The sequence below is a fragment of the Trichechus manatus genome, unplaced genomic scaffold (genome assembly GCF_000243295.1).
Source record: "Trichechus manatus latirostris isolate Lorelei unplaced genomic scaffold, TriManLat1.0 scaffold00007, whole genome shotgun sequence".
NCBI lineage: Eukaryota > Metazoa > Chordata > Mammalia > Sirenia > Trichechidae > Trichechus > Trichechus manatus.
This window is the reverse complement of record NW_004443943.1, coordinates 28,159,255-28,173,264: the sequence shown is the minus strand read 5'-3', so window position 1 is coordinate 28,173,264 and position 14,010 is coordinate 28,159,255. Positions and strand designations below refer to the sequence as shown.

Here is a 14,010-nt window from a genome sequence, read left to right as displayed (position 1 = left end):
TGACGTCTACCTCCAGTGAGGGGTCTGAGAAAGCTCTTAAATGGTCACAAGGCCGGTCCAGATAAGACACTGAGAACACAAGGCTAAAGCCAGAGGTCTAAAATGAGGATGGGTTAACTTTTGACATGGGTCCTGCTTGTGACACTAGAGGGTGGAGGGGGAGAAAGGGGAAGATAAGTCTTTCCTGCCACTGCCTGCAACCTTGTACCTATCTCTGTAGGTTTGGAGTAAGCAGGGTAAGGGGGAAGTTCACTCAGGAGCAACAATGTTATCTCCTAGACCCAGATGGTCTAGCTTGTTGGAGTCTCTGGAAATCACTCCCAAAAATGAGTTCACTGGTCAAGTGGAATGCAAGGGAAATCCAAGTCTTCCCATCCACTGTTGGGAGCTGGGGCGATGGTGACCAGTTCGCAAACCGGGTATCATTTTGGCTTCAATTCAACACTGAACACTGTTTTATGCCAGGGACCCCGTACTTATTCACACCATCCTGCCCTGATTTATCTCAAAGTTGTTTTCTCCATGCAGTTTATCTTGAAAGTATTAAATCTGTTCCTGTTATGTGCTGTCGAGTTGATTCTGACTCATAGCGACCCTAAAGGACAGAGTAGAACCACCTCGGTTGTAATCTTTACGGGAGCAAATCGCCAGGTCTCTTTCTCCAGCAGAGCAGTTGGTGTGCACTCTCTCAATCTGCATATTTACAACACTCATTCTCCTTTGATACTGGGGTAAAGAGACAAGACACTTAGAAAATTCAGTTTAATCTGATATTTGTAATTTAAGTTACTTTTTTCTGAACAGTTAAAAAAACCAAAAACACTATTATTACCATGATCCTAGGTTGTGAACATATTGGTACATTGACTACACATCACATAACATAATCACAGAAATCAAAGCAGTCAGTACTTAAGGGTCAAGAGAACAAAGAGCTGAACCAACCAAAAGCTCTCTGGGAAGCTCATCTTTGCTGCCGGGCCCACCCCCATAGCTGGAGTCAACAGAACATCTCCCAGATCAGTCTGGGTTGGGCTTGAGTGTTCACTGACTTGTTAGTTTCCTTAGTACCCAGAGGTCTAACCCCCCGTAGATGGTCTTTTCCTCCAGTGCCCCAAAAAGGAAAGGGGTAGAAGGGGAGTTAACACTTTATAATGCCATTTACTACACTGATCCTTACACACACACACACCACACACACACACACACCCATTTAGGAGCTAAGAGAGTCAGCTGAGTTGGCTGGAAAGCATGTATTTCAGGTGTCATCTGCCTCCAGGGCTTTTTACATTACAGGTACACAACTTCCAAAAGAAGGGGTTTCTAGATATCAATGCATTAAGTTCCACCTTGAATCAGGTAGGCATAATCATGCTTTTTTTGGTTTCTCTCCTCAGCTCCAAGGATTCTGAAGTCACAAATGAACTACAGGTAAAGATAACAAAAGCAAAACTCAGCTTGATTTCCCCTAAGGGTGCTGTCTTTCCAGCACTGATTATGTTGAGACTGTAGTTAAAGCAAGGGGCTCTAGTGTCAGCAGTCAGCTGTGTAGGGGAAGCCCAGGGAGATTAACCCCGCCTGTGGTCTTTGGGTGGACTTCTTAGGGAGGAGAGCTATTACAGTAGGGAAGGGAGGAAAGCAAGGAGAAGCAAGGGCACCTTTTCATGTTCTCCAGCTCCTGCAAAGTCTGTTGAGCTCAAACAAATGGGGAAAGAGATGAGAAATGTGGATCAAAGTCATATGGTAAACCTGATGGTCAAAGAATATGGTGGTCACAGGGAGTGGGTACCTGAGCATCTGCTGTTCCACCTATAAGTACCTTGAATTCCTCCAAAATCAAGCTTGCAGCCCAACCCCTCAGGCCTACACTATGCTGGTTTGAACTGTTTCCACTTTAGGCAGGAAAGTACTACCATCTAAGGCAAACGAAGATGCTAAGAAGGTCAACAATACCACGTGTCTAATCCAACTCTAGGAAACAAAAAACAATCTTAATTATTTCCAGTATTCCCCACCTCCCCCTTCATCCCAAGCCCTTTGTTTCTGTACACAATCAAGTGCTAAATAAGGAAGTAGCCCAACCGCAGCTGTTCAGACCAATGGGTACCAGGAGACGGCAAGGGAACGAAGTGCGTGTTTTCTTCTCTTCAGCTTTTGATTGTACAAAAGGAAAATAAAAAGGATTTTTCTTACTCAAGCAAAAAACAGAGTGATTTCAGGGTCTCAGGGTCTTTTCCAGTTTAGAAACAAGTTATAGTTATGACAGCCAGACTTTATTACTTGTCAATAGGGTACCAAAGACAGCCCCTGTCTCTGAAGTTAGGAGTCACCTGAAAGAATTTTGCCAAGGAACAAGTATAGAAGGCCCCCTCCATTCACAGGTCATGTTCACTTTCAAATTGCATCTAAGAAAGTATAAGGATGTTCTTAGCCGTAAAAATATACATGTGTGGCAAGGCATGCTCTTTGTGTCTGAGCAGCTCCAGTGTGAACCGAAGGGTCACACGTGCCCATGACAGGGACTGGTGCATGCACGTGCACCTCACCTGCTTTTGAAGGGTTTCATTCCATCTGTAAGAAAGGTCTGTCAGGCACCACATTGGAAAGCAAACTTTTAGTGAAAGAGACTAATCTACAAAGGAGACTTCATTTCAGAGCCAAGGGACACCTTCAGCTCCTTTTCTACTATTCCTTTAAACGTGTTAAGACTTTTTCTTCTTAAAAAGGTCAAACTTTACATTTATTCTAGCCCAGTTGGGGATTAGTGATAATCAATTCCCACTGAAATCATGCAGAGATGTTAAGTGGGGTTTACCTCCTCTGGAAATGAACTTCTACTTACCTGATTACTTCTTCTACAAGGAACTGGTAAATGACCCCCAGAGCTGAGAAATGTGAACGATTCAAGTTTTTCAGACCACTTAACTTCATTCCCATCTTCATCAACAGCAGAGAGGACAACTTGTAGACTATCCCCAACTGAGCTGATGGCTCCAGATCTGCAGGGCCCACCCTCAATCTCATTTATGATGCACTGGACAAGCTTCAAAACAGTCTTAGAAACAATACACCGTCAACTGAACCTCGATGGGACAGCCATACCCTGGGCACCAGTGAAAATTCAACAGCTCCCACTTTTGAATAGCAGCATATAGCAGAAGGGCTAGTAAAGTTATGGCTATTAGAAATACTTTGAATATTCTGAAACAGGTAGAAACCCATGTCTTTTTCATGTATGACCTGTGTGTTCCTTAGGACTGACAGTCTCCTGCCATCATCTGTAGCAAAATCCTTAATGAATCAAAAGGCCATTAATAGTCAACACAATAGACGAGGAACTCTGATAGTGGCTAAATAGCAAGCATTGCTCTGTAGTATTTGGGTAGTAAGGAAGGCGATTATATTCACAAAGTATTTCCCAAGCAAAGGCATGCCATTACACTGGGAAATATCTGATGAATATAATCTGCAACTGAAAGCTCAAAAGTACTCATAAAACAAGTAAGGAAAAATGCATATGCATAACCTGTCCCTCCATATGTAATAACATTCAGTCTGGAAAAGACGATACCTTCTTGCAAATCAGAGGGAAAAGTGAAGATGCTTTTCTCTCCCCTCTCCCTCTGCTGAACTAAAGGTGGCCTGGCTTTGAGGTCACCGGCAACTGGCTCCCATTCTGTTGTTTTTACAGCAGCTGATTAAATAGTGTCTTCCTTTTACTTGACTGCTTTGATTAGGAATGGACACAATGGGCCTGACTGCTCCACTTCCAAGGGAAACTTGAGACTGCACTGTGGCCTTGGGGCCTTTGATGGGTGTGCCCATGCCACATAAGATGGCTCCTGTAGGCCCACTCATTCCCCCCGGGAACAAGCTGGGCACACGCTAACAGATTAACTCTGTACTCCCAGGTTGGTGTGGCAAATATGCCCTCGCACCTGAAGCCGGCTGGTTTGGAAGCCCATACAGCTGCCTTCCAAGTGGCCATGTCAGCTTGGCCATTGCTGAGGTCCATTTGTTGATGATGCTCATCAACTGCAGAGAAATTGTATTGGCTGGGGAGGATGGAGAGCAAAATAAGGCCAGGGAAGAGGAAGAAAAGACAAGGCAGTTTCTGACCCATTAATAAACCCTGTGTGCCAAACTTCATCCTGATCTCTTTCTGGCAGCTTTGCCCTTTTGTAAATACTGGGTCTGGGAAAAGCAGAAGGAAGATTGTGCAGATCAAGGTTGAGATGGATAGATTGATTTTTGTGAGATGCTATTACTCGTTTAAGTGAAAAAAATCAGCTTTTACTCCCGACCATCCCTTAAGCGTGGTCTTGGCAAAGATGTGAGCGATTGGATGCTCACATGCGTTGATAAGGAAATCAGAGACGTGACCCATTAAGCAAAATGCACCGAGGGATTGGCCCTGGCCATTTTAAACCTTTGTGTAGGCTGAGCCTCACCCATGATTTAAGATGAAGTACAACGCTTTTTATTACACATCTAATTGTTAATGAGAGGAAATGTAATCAGCAACTCCTTTCCACACTCTACATGGAATCGTGGAGACTGCTGAGTCCAGAAAAGATGCAGCCATTGATGGAGCCCAGGAAATTTCTGCCCCCTTTTTTTTTGGCGGGGGAGAGACGAGAGAAGAATTACAGATATGATGAGAATACCATGTCCAAGAATCCACTGTTGCCACATAGGGTCACTTGCAGCAAAAGCCTGGATTTGAAATTTTGCCTGAACTGCATTTAACTCTTCCAAAAAGTGTTGCATGTTCTAGCTGATCTGCCTCATGCTAACTGAAGACATTCTCTTCACATACTTTCTTTTTGAGTGGTGCAGAGAAGCAGGCTGAAGAAGGGAGGGAGAAGAGGGGCAGACACTGAGAAGGAAAAAGAAGGAAAGAGGCCCAGATCCTCCAGTGTGTACATTCTGGCTTCCTCTCTTTCTCTCTTGCCTCGGAGCCTAGACAGAGAGAGTGCTGTCTCCTCCTAAGCATGGTGGGACTTGGCTGGGCTGATCTTGCCAGGCGCTGGACACTCCTGCAGTTCACAGGGAGACACTGGGTACTGTCTGGCTTAAAGTTGCATCCCCTGCTTCCCAGAAGTGAGTCTCTCCCAGTAGGCTATACAGGGAAACTAGTTCTTCTGCTTAATGGCAAAGCAAGAGAGATTCTGGCAAAACACTAAATATATTTATAGGTGATCTTTGTCTGGAACCAAGTGGGGAAAAACAGGTGCAGAGGGGAAAGGAGCAGGGGGAGGTGAGGTTTAAAAGTTCCAATCATTCACAAAAGATAAAGACATCTTCTGATAGCAGCACTGATGCAGTCAGCTGTGCTGAGTAGACCGTCCTGGGTCGACTGCAGACCAACTGTGTCCCAACAGGAGTCTCCAAGCTCCACTCCTCGGCTAGTCCAGGGAAACTGGGTAGTAGTTTGATTGTTACTGTTGTTGCTCATCCTGGCATTGGCAGATACATTAAATACCGCAACTTTAATGAGTCCTGTGTGAAAACAGAGCAAACAGTTATTAGCCTCTTTCCCTACATTTCTTACTATCTTGGAAGAAGTATAGCCAGAATGCTTCTTAGAAGGATAGTGAAACTCTGTCTCACATACTTCGGACACATTATCAGCAGGGATCAGTCCCTGGAGAAGGACATCATGCTTGGTAAAGTAGAAGGTCAGCAAAAAGAGGAAGACCCTCAACAAGATGGACTGACACAGTGGCTGCAACAATGGGCTCAAACATAAACATAGAAACAATTGTGAGGATGGCGCAGGACCGGTCAGTGTTTTTTTCTGTTGTACGTGGTGTGACTATGAGTCCGAACCGACTCAACGACCTAATAACAACAACAACTAAGAGGAAAAGAATTAACTTAGCTGTCAGCTGTGAGACAGGTTTGGGGACCTTCCTAATGCCCGCTCTCTGCCCTTGCCACACAGGAACTTCTGTCAAAGGCTACACGGCCTGTTTGGGACTTACACAAAAGGCTGAGCTCACTAATAAGTTCGGGGCCATGGTGCCTCAAGCAGAGTGACTCTGCTGTCTTGAGACAAAGACTGACCACATTCAGCTCAGCATCAAGCTTTCACACCTGCTCCCAACAGCGGAGAGCAGTCAAAGACAGACCTGAGGCTTTGTCCTTTGGTGGCATCACTCACAGAAGTGGAGGAGTTGGGTGAAGCTGGCTTGGCTATTTGGCTGGAGGGGACCTATGGTGTGGATGATGGGAAAGTCTGACTGTTGATGTGCTGCACTAGTAGTGCTTCTGGGGCCTTCAAGGACAGATGTGCAGATGGTGGCTGGAAATGTAGCCTGAAGACTGAGGCAGAGGCTGCTGCAGGACATACAAATTTGAGAGTCATCTACATCGAGGTGAGAGCTGAAGCATTGGAAATAGATAACAGAGCCAAAGAAGGGAGAAAAACCCAATGCAGACCATTAGGGGCTATCTATGCTTTAGGGGTGAAAGGAGGAAGGATACATAAACAGAGAGCCAGGAAGAATATTAAAAATGGTAAAATAACATAGAAGTCTAAAGAAGAGAAAGTTTTGGCAAAAGGTACATGACAGGTACTTGACAATTACAATATTAATAATAATGATCACTTTTTACTGAGGGCGTGTTATGTGCTGGGGATTGTGCTAAGGACTAAGGATTTTACGTATATTATTTCAATGCAGTCCTCACAACAGCTCTGTGAGGTAGGTACTGCAATCCTCATTTTACTAAACAGGAAACTAAAGCTCTGGGAAGTTACTTGCCCAAGGTCACACAGCTACGAAGTGCCAGAGCTAAGATTCTCCCCAAGGCCTGTCTGACTTGGTCAAGGAGGCTGTCAGGAAAACTGGGTAGTAGTTTGATTGCTACTGTTGCTTGTCCTCTAGGTTCCTTCTATACTCTCTGTGAGAGTGGTGAGCACTGACATGAGCCTGGCAGGGCACAAATCATCCCATGTAGAAGAAATATCATAAAAATATGTGCAGAAAAGAATAGTAAATGTGTACTTCTGCAACATGCACTGTGATTTGTCTAGAGAACGAGAAATCATAATAGTAGCAATGCTGCCCAGTAGCTGGTGCAGTTTCCCCAAGGTAGCGATGGCGCAGGACCAGGTAGTGTTCCATTCTGTTGTACATGGGGTCGCTGTGAGTTGGAACCAACTTGACGGCACCTAAGAACAACTAACAAGTGATAACCAGTGTTTGAGCTGGTTAGGACCGACATCAGGTATGATCTGAATATACCATAAGACAGCCTGGGTATTGGATAATCTTTTCCTGCTCAGAGAGAGGCTGAAGATCTGGGTAGGACATTACACAGAGTTCTCACCAACTTCCAGAGGCTTCTATTTCCAAAGTCAAAGGATGGGTTTTTCCCTTTTTGGAGGGGAGTGGGGATAAGGATAAAAAAGCTAGCTTTTATAATCAAATGACACTAACAAAGCAGAACTATGAGATATCAGTGTGATATTTCACCAAGGGATTTTTCCATTCACACATTAGATTATCTACTGGTCTCAAAAGGGCTCTACTATAGGTACTAGTTTGCTCTGGGAACTACCAAAATCATAGGCTTTTGGGTTATTACTCTTAGTTTTCAAACTGATTCAACTCTCATTTTATTTTCGTAACAACCCTATTAGGGCAGGAAATACTAGTTCCATTACATAAGCTGGACCCCAGAATCATTCAGAACTGAGGCTGGCTCCCTTGATGAAAGGCAGTATCCAATGTGACAGCCCCAGCACTGTTTTCATGTTGTCTGTCTTCCCTGATTTTCAGGATTTGCTGAGGCAATGGGCATAAGAGGGCTCACTGAGCTAGCAGCACTTTACAGCCAATATTCCATCTCCCACCCACAGTGCTGTGTATACAATTCTTTTTCATACCTGGACAAGTATGAGGTCAGTGTATGATTATTTATCTGGAGATATAGGTGTATGTTCGAGAAGGGGAGCGGGGGGGTTCAGCTTGAGCAGCTGGATCATTTAGGAAGTCCCAGATGAGGATTGTGTCATCATGTGAACTACTGACAATCTGGAATTCATCAAACTGGAGTCGGAAAACTCTTCCGGAATGCTCCTAAAGAAGCAGAAACAAAAATTTCACATTATTGACATCTGCTTACAGGACCTTTCCTCAGGGACCTAAGGCTTTTTTTTATTTCCAGAAAACATGGCTCATGTCTTTAGCAAGATACTACTTGATCCTTCTCACACTGGTAGCAATAGGCAGAATGACATAAGAGGTAAGAATCTGAACTGCTCAAAATCAAAAGGACACAAGTACAGCAACATGTCAAAAGGAGTCTATGCATGTTGAGTGTTGAGTTTGGTGTTTTTCACTCAGTATAACATATCTGAGATTCTTCTGTGTTGTTGCATGTATCAATAATTTGTTCCTTTTTATAGCTGAGTAGTATTCAATTTATGGATTTACCACTGTTGTTTATTCACTCACCAGTTAATGGACATTTGAACTGTCTCCAGTTTTTAGCAATTATGAATAAAACTACTATAAACAACTGTATACAGATCTTTGTGTGGTCAGTCACAGGTTTTCATTTCTCTGGAGTAAAGGCCTAGGGGTAGAATTGCTCGGTCATATCGTAAGTGTATGCTTTAAGAAACTGCCAAACCGTTTTCTAAAGTGGTTGTACCACTTTGCATTCTTACCAGCAATGTGAAGTTTCTACGGGCTCTGCATCCTTGCCAGTGCTGGCTTATTATCAGTTTTTAAAATTTTAGTCATTCTAAGACATATGTAGTGGCCTGGAGTAAAGGAGAATGAAGAACATCAAAGATGCAAGGAAAATATTAGCCCAGTAGGAAAAAAGGCCACATAAACCAGAGACTTCATCAGCCTGAGACCAGAAGAACTAGATGGTGCCTGGCTACCACCAATGACCACCCTGACAGGGAACACAACAGAGTCTCTGATGGAGCAGTAGAAAGGTGGGGTGCAGAACTCAAATTCTAGTAAGAAGACCAGACTTAATGGTCTGAATCAGACTGGAGGGACCCCGGAAAGCATGGCCTCCGGATTCTCTATCAGCCAAGAACTGAAACAATTTCCGAGACCAACTCTTCAGACAGGGATTGGACTGGACTGTGGGACATAAAGCGATACTTGTGAGGAGTGTGTCTCTTAGCTCAAGTAGATACGAGAGATTAAATGGGCAGCTTCTGTCTGGAGGTGAGATGGGAAGGCAGAGAGGGTTAGGAGCTGGTTGAATGGACATGGGGAATCAGGGGTGGGAAGAAGGATTGTGCTGTCACAGTATGGGGAGAGCAATTAGGGTCACATTAACAATGTACGTATAAATTTTTGTATGGGAGACTAGCTTGAAATGTAAACTTCATTTAAACTACAACAATAAACCAAAAAAAATTAATAAAAAAAAAGAGATGTGTAGTGGTATCATTACAGCTTTAATTTGCATCTTCTTAATGATGAATGATGTTGCACATCTTTTCATATGTTTATTTGCCATCCACATCCTTTTTGTTCAAATCTTTAGCTCAAGTTTTTATTGTGCTTATTTTTATTTAATAATCCATTAACTTGTACTCCTGCCCCCACTCCATCGCCATATAATCCTTTCCAAATGTAACACAGATCATGTGACTCCTGTTTAAAACATTCCAATGTTACTTGGGGTAAAATTCACAGCTTTTAACATAGTCTTCAAGGTCCTACCATGATATGACCTATACCTCCACTACTGCTCTAAACTCACCCCTAACATTTTCCTCTTGGTCACTCTGTTTCAATTATACTGGCCTCCTTCTTGTACCTCAGCAGCATACCTCAGCACCTCAGGGCCTCTGCACTCACTGTTTCCTCTGCCTGGATCACTCTTTTCCCAGATAACTGAATGGCTTGTTATTATCATGCTTAAATATCATCCAATCAGAGAGACTCTTCCTGATTCCATTATATAAAATAGTACCCCCATCACTCTCTACTCCCTTAGCCTGATGTTTCTTCTTAGAACTTACTACTCCCCCGGCACACTAACTTTTTATTTTATTATTCCAAGCTTACAGAAAAGTTACAAGAAGAGTACAAAGAAATGTATACCTACCCTTCACCCAGGTTCCCCAATTGTTAACATTTCACCATATCTGCTTTATCATTCTCATTCTCTTTCTACACACACACACACACACACACTTATTTTCTGAACCAACTGAGCGTAAGTTCCAGACAAGATGGCCCATTACCTCTAAATGCTCCAGTGTGTATATTCTAAAAGATAAGGACACACCTACATAGCCATAGTACCACTATAAAAGTCAGGAAATTAACATTAATACAATACAATCACACAACCCACAGAGTCCACTAAAATGTTGCTAAAAGCCACAAAAGCAAATGTCTTTTATAGCACAAACAAATAAACAAACATTTCTGCTTTTTCTTTAAAATCCATCAGGATCACATATTAGGTGTCATGTCTCTTCAGTCTACTTCAATCTGGTATGTTAGTTAAACCATCATCACATAACAGATCTGGAGCTGAAGCCAAGGACAGAAAATTATCAGAAAGGTATTTAGAATTTTGCTCTCATAGATGCCTTACTTGTTTTCACCTCTATGTTAGAAATAAATACCTCTAGATCACATTAATCATGCTGTCTTGTTCAGTCAAACTGAATTCCAATGATAGCTACTTTATTGAGCTAATAAAATTTCACAAACAAAACTCTAGCTAAGAAAAAGAAAGACCTTGGGTTTTGATAAGGTGGTGGACCTAGAGCTTCTAGGTAAATGCTCTTGAAACTCTCTACAGGCTCTATTTTTAATACTTCTGCACTGACCCACTAAGCTGCAGAACTATAGAAAAACTTAACTATTGTTTTTCCCTTGCTCAGGACACTGTAGGTACCCTGTACTTTTAAGAAATTTCTACCCTATAAATATCAACATACTGCAGCCACCCTGCCCTAATACACTGATCTGGTGCATGTCATTTTCTGTGGAAGCTTGTCCCCAGCCCAAACATATTTTATGAAATGGTATCAGAATCCTACTTGTTAATGCCAATGTGGACACACACAGACGCTTGGTCCAACAAAGAACTCCTACCTCAACAAAGTTTTGCTGGGGGCCTTGGTGGAGTAGCAGATACAATATTTACCTTAAATACCTTAAATAACTAAAAACTGGGCAAAATATATGAAACGACTGTTTTCAGTCATTAGACAAAAAACAGTGCAGGACTGTGATTTCTGGGGGAAGGGAAACAAATGAGGTGAGCTGTACATCTCCTCGGCTTTCTGCCTAAAAGCACATTCCATAGTAGTCTTGCTGAGTTGAAGAGACGGAGATTGGAGTTCGGAGAGACTGAGGTGGCTGTAAGATGTGGGGTAGAGTTGTAAAAAAGAGGGAGATCTGCAGAAAAGACCTCCAGAAATCTGTACAGGGGTCCCCTTGAATCTTTGGTAAATGTTACAATGTGCACATGTAGAATGAAACTCCATGAGGCCAGCCAGGCAAAGAGCAAACAGAGAGCTGCAAACTGGTTTTTAGAACTCTCTTAGGGATGGGAATCATTTGTGTTCTCACCAGCCAAGATGGAAAGTTCTCATAGATCACTCAGATAATTCAGTAGAGACTCCAGGAGGGCCATGACTTAGAGGTGGGGCCAAACTATCCCTAGAGACTATTCTACACCTGCTCCAACAAAGCATAAAAATCAAGCCTTGAATGTAACAACCTGAAATGAAAGTAACTGCCAAACAAAACAAAACTCAAAATTCTTTAAAGAAAGACCACAAAATCTAGATTCAAACACTCAAAACTGTAACATTTACATGTTCAGCATTCAGTAGTCTATAACTGGGAGAAAAATCAGACAATAGAAATGAACCTAGAAATGACAGAGATGATGGGGCTAGGAGATAAGAACATTAAAACAGATATTTTATCTATGTTCATACATTTAAAGGAAAACCTGAACACAGTAAAAAGAGGGTTGAAGACATAAAAAAGAACCAAATGGAACTTCTAGAGATAAAAAATACAATATCTGAAAGGAATAATACACTGGATGGAATTATTGTTAAAAAAAAAAAAGTATTAAAACTTAAAGACACAGCAATAGAAATGATCTGAAATGAGGCACAGAAAGAACAAAAGCTGTGTATGTGTGTGTATATATATTGTTGTTAGGTGCTGTCAAGTCAGTTCTGACTCACAGTGACCCTATGCACAACAGAAGGAAACACTGCCCAGTCCTGCGCCATGTTCATGATCGTTGTTATGCTTGAGCTCACTGTTACAGCCACTGTGTCAATCCATCTCATTGAGGGCCTTTATCTTTTCTGCTGACCGTCTACTTTACCAAGTATGATGTCCTTCTCCAGGGATCTGTCCCTCCTGATAACATGTCCAAAGTATGTGAGACGAAGTCTCGCCATTCTTGCTTCTAAGAAGCATTCTGGCTGTACTTCTTCCAAGACAGATTTGTTCATTCTTTTCGCAGTCCATGGTATACTCAATATTTTTCACCAACACCATAATTCAAAGGCATCAATTCTTCCTTGGTCTTCCTTATTCATTGTTCAGCTTTCACATGCGTATGAGGCAACTGAAATCACTGTGGCTTGGGTCAGGCGTAGCTTAGTCCTTACAGTGACATCTTTGCTTTTTAACACTTTAAAGAGGTCTTTTGCAGCAGATTTCCCCAATGCAATGTGTTGTTTGATTTCCTGATTGCTGCTTCCATGGGTGTTGACTGTGGATCCAAGTAAAATGAAATTCTTGACGTCAATCTTTTTTCCATTTTTCATGATGTTGCTTATTAGTCCAGTTGTGAGGATTTTTGTTTTCTTTATGTTGAGGTGTAATCCATACTGAAGGCTGTAGTCTTTGATCTTCATGACTAAGTGCTTCAAGTGCTCTCCACTTTCAGTAAGCAAGGTTGTGTCATCAGCACAATGTAGGTTAATGAGTCTTCCTCCAGTTCTGATGCCCTATTCCTCTTCATACAGTCCAGCTTCTCGGATTATTTGCTCTGTCAGTTTGTTGTACTGTGGGGGCTTGCGTGCTGCTGTGATGCTGGAAGCTATGCCACTGATATTCAAATACGAGCAAGGTCACCCATGGTGGACAGGTTACAGCTGAGCTTCCAGACTAAGACAGACTAAGAAGAAGATGTATGCATATATATATATATCTCCAAAAAACTCACTGTCGTTGAGTCGATCCCAACTCATGGTGACCTATTAAGACAAAGTAGAAGTGCCCAAGGAGCAGCTATTGGATTCAAACTGCCAACCTTTTGGTTATCAGCCGAATTCTTAACCACTGTGCCACCAGGGCTCCATATATATATATATATATATATATGAACAAAATCTCAATGACCTGTGGGATAAGATTATCAAGTTATCTAATATGTGTAACTGCAGTCTCAGGAAAGGAGAGAGAGAGAGAGAGGCAGAAGACATAATGGCTAAAAAATTTCCAGATTTGATACAAACTGTAATACATTTACAGATCCTATAAGCTCAAAAAAATCCCAGGAAAAATACAAAGAAAATCACACCAAGATACATCAGAATCAAACTGCTGCAAATCTTAAAAGCAACCAGAGGAAAAAGACATTACATACAAAGGAATGAAGATAAAGGACTTCAAATTTCTTGTCAAAAACCAAGCCAGAAGAAAATAGAATGACATCATTAAAGTGTTGAAAGAAGCTGTCAACCTAGAATTTTTTAGCCAGCAAACATATCTTTCAAACATGAAGACAAAATAAAGACTTTTCAGATAACCAAGAGCTGAGAGAATCTGTTGCTAGCATACCTGAATATACAAAACGTTAATGGAAATTCTTTAAGCGGAAGGAAAATAGCATCAATGGACACTTGGATCTACACAAAGAAATGGAACGCATCAGAAATAGTAGATACAGGGGTTGAAATAAACTTTTTTTTTTCCATTTTAAAATTTCTTTGAAAGGTAGTTGATTGAAAAATAAAACAAGGCGATT

At 42.0% G+C, this 14,010-nt stretch overlaps 1 protein-coding gene across 2 annotated transcripts in view; it reads right to left on the bottom strand.

The window, feature by feature from the left end:
- Window positions 1–498: 498 nt before the first annotated feature.
- Window positions 499–14,010, bottom strand: part of BTRC (beta-transducin repeat containing E3 ubiquitin protein ligase) — a 189,321-nt gene continuing 175,809 nt past the window's right edge. The window contains exons 13-14 of one of the 2 annotated variants that reach the window (XM_004370049.2): window positions 7,898–8,090; window positions 499–5,502 (exon numbers count right to left, since the gene is read on the bottom strand). In XM_004370049.2, coding sequence (XP_004370106.1) covers window positions 7,929–8,090 — 162 coding nt within the window. In that variant the 3' untranslated portion in view covers window positions 499–5,502; window positions 7,898–7,928. The remainder of the gene's footprint in view (window positions 5,503–7,897; window positions 8,091–14,010) is intronic. The other variant, XM_004370048.2, reaches the window with a different exon arrangement.